The following is a 10,860-nucleotide window of genomic DNA, read 5'->3' on the forward strand; positions in this document are numbered from 1 at the left end:
TTTCATTGTACAAAGCATTAAAAAACAGTAATTTTTGCTGGCCATGTTTTTATTTGTTTTTCGTTTTAAACAGGGGAGCCAATGATACATCCAGTATTTAAAAAAATCAGAAAGTAAAACAAATTTTCAGAAGACCGAGATGCTACATGCTATATTTAACCTAATTTTATTCATGCTTGCTTTTGAGGGGGGTTGGGAGCGGGACAGGAATCATTCAGTAAAAACATACAGTAAAAACAAAATGTCTCACCATATAGAACTTGAACCTACAGTAATGTTGTACCTTAATTATTTCCATGCACACAACTAACATTACAAAATTTTTATAAAATGAACACAATTAAGACTTCTAGGAGCGTTTGATAATAAAGCAATTCCTAATTTCTTTTGTAGAGATCAAGCACCTCCAATTACAAATTCCTATACACAGTGAGTGCTTTACTTGAAATGAAAACTAAAAAATAAAAATAAAAAAATGTATTGATAGCCTCAGAATAAGCCGATGTTAATATATATCCAGCTATGTAGGCAATAAAACCATAGTGCTAAACAAAAACTTTTATCTGAAAAGTAACTCAAAAATTAAGTTGACTTTCTATAATTACAGAAATATACTTATTTGCTAAAATAAATAAAAGTGCTGCATATTAACACTTCACTATAAAGAATGCATACCAGAACATTTATAAATATTGAATGATTTTCAATAAGAATAGCTACTACAATAATGCTGGCTAAATAGAAGTGCATAATGAGAAGCACTATGGGTGGTTAATGTTTTGCCACATACTGCTGTTACCTTGAGGTAGATAACACATGCGTACCAAATTCTGCATTCATTTCAGTTGCTGCTGGTATCATGTGTCTAAGAAATGTGTACAGTATGAAAAACTCTAAGATACGCATGAATGAAAAAAACATTTTGGGAAAATAGATATTTTCATGCAGTTATGTACAGTCTCACTGTGTAAGTTTCAAGGCAAGGTTCTTTTCCTGCAAAACATGGACACTGTTTTACTGAGAGAATGTTTTTTTTCTTTTTTTTCTCGGTTTAGTGCATTTTTTGTTACCTCCTGCATTTTGCATTATTTTGCTCTATTCTTTAATTTTGTGTGCAAACGACATGCCAGTTTAAAAACAAAAGTAACTCATGTATAGAAAGTAATTCTGGATTGTAAAAACAATGGTAAACAGAAAACTAATGAAATCCATACCAAAATTACACCATCTGATTCAAGTAAAAAAATTACTTACACTAGTAATAAAAAAAGACAAACACATCTCATGAATATAAAAGAAATGTCTGCTGAGTGTTTTAATTTAGATGTTTCAGAATGCTGCTGTACGTCTTGTGGGGAATTTGGGGAGATGATTTCATAGCAGAAGGCGTTAATGTGGCCTGTATCGATTTCAGTGGCGAACCAACGGGGCTGTGAAACTGAGGAATACCTATAGCCTCAAGCTGCTTGTTGAAGAGGAGTTCTCCACTGTTACTGAGAAAGCTCTCTTCTCTTTCCTTCTCCCCAAGCTTCCCCTCTTCTACTGGCTCAGGTTCTAGCATTTCAGCATCTTCTTTCTTACTAAAAAATTTGTCCAAATAACTGGTGTAAGTATTTTCTTTTTCAACTTGCTCATCTTTCCTTACTTCGCAACAGAACTGGTCTATGAGGAAGCACTCCTCCCCACTACTTACAAACTGACTGTCCCAAGAAGTTTGGTACAGAGCTTCTAACTGTGCCAAGTTAGCCATTCCTTTCTCCTGCTTCTCTCTGCTTACTGACTTTGATATTAATCCTTTCAACTCTATTTGAGACACTGAGCTATTCAAGTCATTTAATTTATCAACATCAGTAGACTCGTGTTGTAAACTAAGCTGAATGGTTTCTGCTATAAATGAATCAAAGTCAAATCCTTGATTCTTCTCCCTTTCTTTTTCAACAAGTTGCTGTGATGCTTCCTCAAGTGCTATCTGAGCTTTCACCAACCCATTCTTTTCACATTTAGACTTGCCTTTCTTATCAGACTTCTCTTTGCTCTGTTCCTTCCAGTTCGAAAGATCTATAATAAGCTTGGGCTCATAGTAATGGTTAACTTCACTGTCTCGCCAAACTAAATTATCTAGGTATGAAGATGACCTCATTTTGTAATTACAAGTGTGACTACATTCCAGATCACAATACTTGTTTTCATGGTGATCTGAATACTGCCAGCAAGGCTCAGTAGAGAAGTGGGTGTCAAAGGCAGGATCCTCCAGATACTTTTCACGATCTCCATCCAAATATTTGCGAGGATCTACTTGCACTTCTTCCTCATCAGTAACATCAGAAAGAGCCCTTGGATCACGCTGAACTTCATCAGCTTCATAGTTATTATGAATAGGCCAGTCATGGTCTGAAAACTGACTTTCATGGTATCTGTAAAACAATTTCCTAAGCGTTAGCAGTGAAAAAAACAGCCTTCCAGCTCCCAAGACAGAGACAGTTAAGTTTAGAAATTCCCTTACATAATAGTGACAATTCAACACAGATAAAGCTTTTCCTCAATCCAATTGGGTACCCCTTCCAGGTTTTTAATGTAATCTGGCATAAAGTAATCTCATATGCACATGTGAAAAATTTAAGTCCAGAATTATGTACAATGGCTCACTCCATTTATGGAACTCTTCCTCCTTAAAGTGTGTTTAACTGACTTGAAATGACTACTGTAAATCTCTTTATTATATGAACTAAGCATTAGACAAGACAATCATACTTAAAACCGTCTTCATTTAAAGTTCATTTTTAGAGAAATATTTTGGGGAAAAAAAGTAATGGAGAGATTAACTTTAGATTCTAGAGTCCCGAGTACATCTCAGGAATGCATCAGCATATTCAAGTTAGTCTCATGAATTATAAACCCAATTGCAATGCACTGCCTATAAAGGAAAAAGTTTATTCTCAGGTCAACTTAAGAAGAAACAAACAGAAAAGGAAATTATGCCCATGAAGCAGTGTTACTTCAAGCACACAACCATTCAGTTATGTTACATGCCACAAGAAGTGATGAATTTACCTTTCCCAATTATAAATATGGCTGTGACTTTCATCCATCAGCAGAATATCATCAACCTCATCTTCAATGTGAAAAGGATGACTTGAAATAGGCTCATCGGTTGGAAAGGAATAAATGCTCATATAAGGATGGGACAAAGCTTCTTCTGCTGTCAATCGATCCATGGGACTAAACGTCAAAATTTGCTCCAGGAAGTCCAGCGCTGCAGATAAAAAGTTATCATTAAATAGGAGAAAAACGATGTCTCAGACATCTAGAATTTATGATTACGGTGCAGGGCTTTGCTCTGGAGGTGTGCATTTGCTTAAAATTAGCCACCCGTTAAGTATCAGCTACTGACACTATACTGCCAAATATGCATTCTGTAGTCATAGGAAAGCTAGAAGAGTAGAGGTCAAATCTAAGATCAACAATAATTTAACTTAAAGCAGGAAAAAGTACTAAGAGACAGAATGCTTCAAGCTGGACCAGTATCCACCAACAGCTATCAGGAAACACTGCTGTCAGTTTGGTTTGGGGACTTTATTTTAAAAAGATCTGCAAGACAGTTGTTTTATACTGACTCCATCCCAATGTTCCCTTATATTTAAAGGCCAGTGTCTCAAAATAGAGCAATTCAATCAGGCTTCCAGTGCAAACAGGTCCAGCAGAGATTCACAATTCTACTCCAAAAATGACCAAGTAGCTATCATGTCAGCAATTTTTTTTTTTTTTTTTTTATTAGAGCAAAAGACAATCCTTCTTCAGGGAACACACAGATTCTTCTAACTGAAACTTGCTTTTATCAATTACACTCATACACTGTGAAGTTGTTCACTATTTTATGATTCTGAAATACAGGAAGTACATTTTTTCTGAATTACTTACCTTCAGGACTGATGCCTGGAAGCAACTGAGTTAAAGGTTTGTGTGGCTCAGTCATATCGTTTCTAATGTAAACTGGAATTACATTGAGAAGCTCCTGACGGTCCTCCTCGTGTACAACAGGAATTGATTCTAGAATCAACTGCATCTGTTCAAGTTCATGCGCACCTAAGCACCAAGAGAAAATACAAGCTGCCATTTCAACTTCCAATACTTCTGATCCCTGTATGTGAAAGGAGTGTCAAAATTTTGTGCTCTGAGCAGCTATTTTCAGTAGAAGACTATTATCTCCTACAACAGAGGAATGGCTGAAGTTCTAAATTTGAATGATAATAAATCTGAAGAGCTCTCAAAAATGCTATAGCTTAGGAAGAATTACAGAGCTGCTACACACAGATAAAGCAACCTAACCTTAAGCTTTTGCAAGGATATTTTCACCATGGATGAGACACTCTACAGCAACACTATCTTTTTGTTATATACTATATACTGCAATCCTCCCCTTTCAACTGACCCACCTAAGGAACTCTGTATTTGACCTCACTTTGAATTATACGTCCCTTATTAATAAAAACAGTAGTGGTTTAGCTCAGCAAGAGATCTTACAGACCACAACCATTTGTATTTATATTCTACTCTGAAACCCTGTGTTACCATCAGGTGCAAGACAAAAGTCACCTGACAGTTAAGCAGTGTAATCTTGTTTGGCAGGAGGAAGGGAAAAAAAGAAAAGTACTGTCTTATGACTGAAATTATAACACACTTTCAGCACTACCTGAAGCTTCCCTGGGTAAAGAACTATAAGGGCCTATACAGCAGGTGAATTTTGAATAATGAACAGCATCTACATTCAGGACCAGTGTTAAAGTTGGAGTACCCAGAACTACAGCTTGTCTACCTCAATTTATTGTTCATCTCCGAGAAGCATGTAGCACCCTAGAGATTCAGTTAGCAGATGTAACTACATAGGATTATTTGCATGCCAGTGTTCCACCAAGCAGCTTTGGGCAGTCATCAGTGACACTGGTGCATGTGACACTAAATACAAAAATAAGTGGGTCCAGAAAGAGATCGTACCATCTCAAAGTCTGTGTGCTATCAGTTTGCTTCAGGAGTTTACAGGACAGTCTGCACTGGGCATGCTACAACACATCTGTCAAACAACTTAAAGAAAAGCTGAGGCAAAGTCTCCACAGAAAATTTGACCGAGACCAACATTCCTCAACTGAATCAGTCCTGCCTCGTGTTACCTTACTTGCTGGACTGAAAAAGCTGTTTTGTCCTCCTACTTCAGACCATTACAAATTACTTTATATAAATCTATCAGATGCTATACTTTTTGGATTTTGCTGGAAAACAGCATCTACTGTATTATTATTTCATGTCCTACCCATCCTAAAATGAATCAGACTTCTTTCCACTATAAAGGAAGTGAGCATTTTAAAATATCTGTTTAGAAGAAGTTGTTTAGAACAGCTATTAGATTCTTCTGCCTCAACTTCCCTCCCTCATCCAGGTATTCTGCAATTTTGATCTATATTCTTCCTTCCCACTCCAGTCAGCTCTCCAGACAGCAGGATTCCTAAGGGATGGTTCAGAAGCAGACAGGAAATTGCAAATTAACAAAATCGAGCCCTCCAAACAACTTTGCAAAAGAATTTTATTCAGAGTCTCAGGACAGGATAACTGTCCTATCTCCAACCATTTTCTGTTTCCAAATGCATGACATTAAGAAGTCCTGTCTTTAGATCAGAAAACTAAAGCAGCACTAAATTATCAGAGGGACACATCTAGATCTAAAAATATTTTTCTAGGTATCTACATGATGCAGTTAGGCACATAAACAAGCCTATAAACTTAGCATTTTGGTTACTAAAACCAAGTTTAAAAAAAAAAAAAATCTAACTCACCACACAGATATTACACCAATACAACTTTTGGCAGATACTAATGCTGCTCAAAAAAAAAAAAAGCCAAAATGCTAGCAGTTGCAATCAATCTATGCTGAATGCTGAAATCCACAGACTTTTTCCCACTATTTCACTATTTTCCAGTAGAAGGGCTTGATGCAACAGAAACCTAATAAATCTCTTAAAGTGTTTAATACACTGGGGACATTACTCCAACACTTAGTAACTCAAAGAGCTAGCAACTCGCTGCAAGTTAAGAAAAGCCTCTTCACATATTAATCGCCGATTTCTATAGAATAATGATTCCAAGGTGGCAGTATGCCATTAATAGCACTTAATGGGAAAAAGATCTCAATTTCATTACCTTGAAGTACAACGCTAAGAATTACTGCGGAGGTGTGCTTTTAGTCCACATGTATCTAAAGGAATGTGAACTTTGAAATGCAAGCTTGGTTCTTAGAGGTTTTATCTATATTACCCCAGTAATGGAGACCAATAGGAGTAAATCCAAGAGCAAGCTTGAATGAGACGGCTGCTGCTGAGGCCCTAGGGTGCACACAAAATAAGCATTTCAGGGGCTTTCTCTAGACTAGCTCATCTGTCCCATGGCCTGAACGCCTATCAGCAGGTGGAACACACTGGGTGATCTACAGAGCAAACAGCAGTTTCATTTTATCTAAAAAGACTCTAGTTTGTGCACCAAGCTACATCAGCACTATGGTACAGGATGGCCATCAAAAGATTTGCTTCAAAAACTTGCTCCTGATCCTAACCAAAGTAGTAATGTAGATGTACCCAATGAGACCAGAGCATTGCTTCCCATCTGACCAGAAACATTTGGAGGGTACACATTTTCTTGGTATGCCACACTAAATTTTAAAGCTTAACAGTCCTCCCTATAGCACTGAAACAAAGGTCAGGTCAAAACAGTCTGTAGATGACAAACAAATTGGGAATTTACAGACAGATTTAGCATTATGTGAGTACTAAATTAAATCGTGGTATTTATCTAAATACACACTGGTATGAGTAACAAAAATTGAAACATCTTCTGCTTTACAAATATATCAATTTATATCTTTACAGATATATCAATTTATAGTCTGTTTATGTAATTGCATAATAATATAGCATATCCTGACAGTCAATGACTATTAATAATAGCCATGAGAAACAACCTTTCTTTAGGAAGATAATTAAGCACTACCACTTCTTTTAAGAATATACACACACATTTTTATTCCACCCACCTGCAAAGAGGGTTTTCCCAGTCAGCATTTCAGCAAAGATGCAACCTGCAGCCCACATGTCAATGGCTTTAGTGTAGTTGTTAGGAGAAAGCAAAAGACGGGGCGATCTGTACCATTTAGTAACCAATCCTTCAGAAAGATGGCCCTAATAAAATTAATTTAAAAAGAAAAGAAAAAAGCTTACTTAGATTTTTAAGAGGTACATTTTTTTAATTAGGTGTTTCTTATTTTTTAATGCACTGCTACCAGAGTTTTTGGTCTTGAGGTCCTAGGGATAGTACAATGTGCCCCCTACTAAGCCTTTCTACCTTTTAAAATGCAACAGCGATAGCTTTATGAGCCAACAGCAACAGTATAGAAGCATGACACTATTTATTAGTCAAATGAGGTACTGCAGCAAAACTTTCTTATTCCCTGATACCAAAAAAATGCAGAGATAATAATGAAGTCTCTTGTGAAACATCATCTAAACCAGGAAGACAGCATCTCTAATCAATCCCAGGAAGTAGCCACACTTGCACACTATGAATGCACCACTTATAAACTTATCTAAGGCTTCTATAGTTATGCCTCTAAATGTTGCTCTTAACTTGGGTTCTGTATTCCCTGTTAAAAATCTGCTCTTCTGAACAAATCTAGTAATAAAAAAAAGAAGAGTTTTATTTTATGTCCTATCTGAGACAAAACCTGTCACCCAGAGATCTGTTTTACTCTATTTTCAAGCATTTCAGTTCTACTGTATGATCCCTACCATGATATTCCACCTGCTAACGAGGCCTTCCACAGACTACCTCTGTGAAAGGGAGAAAGATGCTATTTTAAGAAGGCACAGTTGTCAGTGTATCACCTAATATTCCCACTCCACATACCTTGTGGGAATAATGAGGATCCATGATTCGTGCAAGACCGAAGTCACCAATCTTCAGCACCAAGTCTTCAGTATTAATGAAAAGATTAGCTGGTTTGAGATCTCTATGCAGAACATTTGCAGAGTGAATATACTTGAGCCCACGTAGCAGCTGGTACATGAAAAGTCTGGCATGATCTTCCAGTAAAGGGCCTTGCTCTAGCAGATTAGCCAGATCTGTCTCCATGTATTCCTGGACAATGTAAACACAGTTCAATTCTGTAAGGGAGCCCACGTCATCTGTTAACTGGCTTCCACTAGGACCAAGAATTTCAAATACTTTGACAATGTTATCGTGGTCAAGTCTTCTAATAATTTTGATCTCACGTAGAGCATGCTTAACACTCTGGGGATCTGTAAGGACAATTTTCTTGACAGCCACTCTTTTGTCACAGTCATTATCGACAGCAGAAAAAACTAAGCCATTTCCACCACAGCCCAGTGGTTTTAAGTCCATATATCGAGAGCCCAGATCAAAACCATGAATGTTCATGAGACTTTCAAATTTTTCTGCCATTTTAAAATTCTTTACGCTTCTTTTTCCTCAAACTACTAAGCTTCTGTAAACACGCGGAGACACTTCCACTGGTATCTGAAGGAAAGGTCTTACAGAAAGGGAGAAGAAACACTTGGCTTTGACTGCAAGGTGGTTTCTTGACACTCTTGTTTCATTATGAGCCAGCCAGGCCTGTTGTGTCCCCTTGAATTTAGAGCCTGTAAGCTCTAGAACTCAAACCAAGCATAAGATAGAAAGATTGCAGCATTCATAGTTCAAGAAAGGTGCAGCATTTCTGCAGACGTTAAAGAAAATACTCACAAGAAACTCAAACGGAATGAAATGACATACTATGCACTCAGCTCTACTGTGCTAAACTGGTTAACATTTAACAAAAATGTGAATAAATATGCACATAATAGGCTTCTATTAACATCCTCCTCCTCACAGTGCAGATACATTCAGTGTTGGACTGGTCCTGAGCAGCGTCATTCTATGGTGCTGGTAAGCACTATTTTTTTTTCCTTCTTCCTCCTTTTTCTCTCCTTTGTTTACAGTCTAGTTAAACAGGAAACTGGCAGCTCTTGATTTACAAAAGATGCCTTCTGTTAATGATCAGGTGGCTCCAGCTCACCACAATCACAATCAAAGCTACCATCCATTTTACTCCGTGACAACCTGAAAAGGAGAGAAAAATTCATCAGTATTCCAGCACATACAGAAGTCTTCCTCCTCCCCCAGCTCCTTTAGTTGTCCTAAATATACAACTTATTTAGCGTCCAGTTACAAAATAAGAAACCATCACAAAAGCTGAGCTAACTAGAAATGACATATACTTTTCATACTTGTGGAGGAACACTGACAATAATCACCAACCAACATTTCTAAACAGATACTGTGGAAGTTTTAGATATAACCTACTGAGAATATAAGGCACACAATGGAAAATCCTACTGAATCTTAATAAAGAAGGAAATATCATAGAAAACTTGGTAGCTCTCCAATACAGCTGTTGAGGCAAGTCAGGAGCAGTAATATCCCGCACCTCAGTCACTAAATTTTGGAATAATTCTTTCCACTAAACTTTTACTCAAAGACAAAAGCAGGGTTTTAACTATTTCACCATAATAAGAGATAACTGGGTACTGTTCAAACAAAAAGGGTATGGTTTGTGCACTGCCAGTATTTACTGACTTTCCAGAATATACAGCACACATCCAGTACCGCTTATAAAGCTTATATCCTTGTGATTTTGGATAAAGTTTACTAACATCTTAAATCATAGTTTTGCCTCTATTGATTCATTGCTACAGCAATCATAGGGGTAATTCCTACGTATTAGACAAATATTGTTACTTTATCAATTACTTATATATTTATCCAACCTAGATTACAGGGAAAAATTAATAGTGAGTACATTTTACACAGTACCTGATATATTCTATAACCGTTTCCCCTAACATATGGGCACTTTCAGACATCATTTATTTTTTAATAGCCTAATGAATGCAACTAGTACTTATGAAAACAAAAGTGGTAGTTTTCTCAGTAAGTTTCCCTGTCTGCAGCAGCAGAATGCAATCATAAAGACCATATGTTGCGTTCTTGCACAACATCCCCATTTCTTTTAAAAGCTCAAAGATGCCACAAAGAGAAGAGTCAAAGGTGTGGTAAGGTAAAGTAAAGGTGTTACACTGTGTGGTAAGGTTTGGGCAATTCCACTACAAGGCACTTGCATGTTCTTCCCCAACAACTATAGGTCACATCAAACCACTAAATGTCTTCTCTGCGATGTTAGATTAGCACATTTCAACTCTTCACCCAGCTCTCTAAATGTAAAGTTCCCCAAATTATCCCAACACTTTAGAATTAATTGTATGAGTGTTTTCCCTTAAAACTGTGCTAGCACTTCAGTGGGACAACCGGGACCAAGCAAAACAAGTCTCCCTGCTCCTATCAGGGCAGGAAGAACAGCTGACAAACTATTAACATATTCTAAATAATGGCCTCAATCAATCACTAAAGTAATCAGAACTGCATGCAGGAAAAAAATATAAAGGCAGGCAGAGTGGCAAACAGAAACAAGACTGTTTCAAACACAATGAACTACTACCATTCCTTAGGCTGAAGCCTGACTGCCACCAAGACACGCAGCCCCTGTATCCTGGCTCACTCCCTCCTGCCACACACCACCTGCCTCCAGGTATTTGTACAGCCCCGTGACAAACACGGGAAAGAAGAAGGAAATGCACGCTACCCTCTGCTGGGTTTTTCTTTTTAAACAAAGATCACCAAATACCATACTTCTAAACTGAAAAGCGTTGAGCTGCCCTCCACTGATGTGGTATAGTACCCTGCCAGAAGGGTGATCTTCAGAGCTTT

At 37.4% G+C, this 10,860-nt stretch overlaps 1 protein-coding gene across 1 annotated transcript in view; it reads right to left on the reverse strand.

The window, feature by feature from the left end:
* Positions 1-1,116: 1,116 nt before the first annotated feature.
* Positions 1,117-10,860, reverse strand: part of MAPK6 (mitogen-activated protein kinase 6) — a 12,590-nt gene continuing 2,846 nt past the window's right edge. The window contains exons 2-6 of the mRNA XM_009643997.2: positions 7,945-9,156; positions 7,076-7,220; positions 3,919-4,083; positions 3,052-3,253; positions 1,117-2,414 (exon numbers count right to left, since the gene is read on the reverse strand). Coding sequence (XP_009642292.1) covers positions 1,316-2,414; positions 3,052-3,253; positions 3,919-4,083; positions 7,076-7,220; positions 7,945-8,499 — 2,166 coding nt within the window. The 5' untranslated portion in view covers positions 8,500-9,156 and the 3' untranslated portion in view covers positions 1,117-1,315. The remainder of the gene's footprint in view (positions 2,415-3,051; positions 3,254-3,918; positions 4,084-7,075; positions 7,221-7,944; positions 9,157-10,860) is intronic.

This window comes from Egretta garzetta, unplaced genomic scaffold (genome assembly GCF_000687185.1).
Source record: "Egretta garzetta isolate BGI_Z169 unplaced genomic scaffold, ASM68718v1 scaffold287, whole genome shotgun sequence".
NCBI classification, from domain to species: Eukaryota; Metazoa; Chordata; class Aves; order Pelecaniformes; family Ardeidae; genus Egretta; species Egretta garzetta.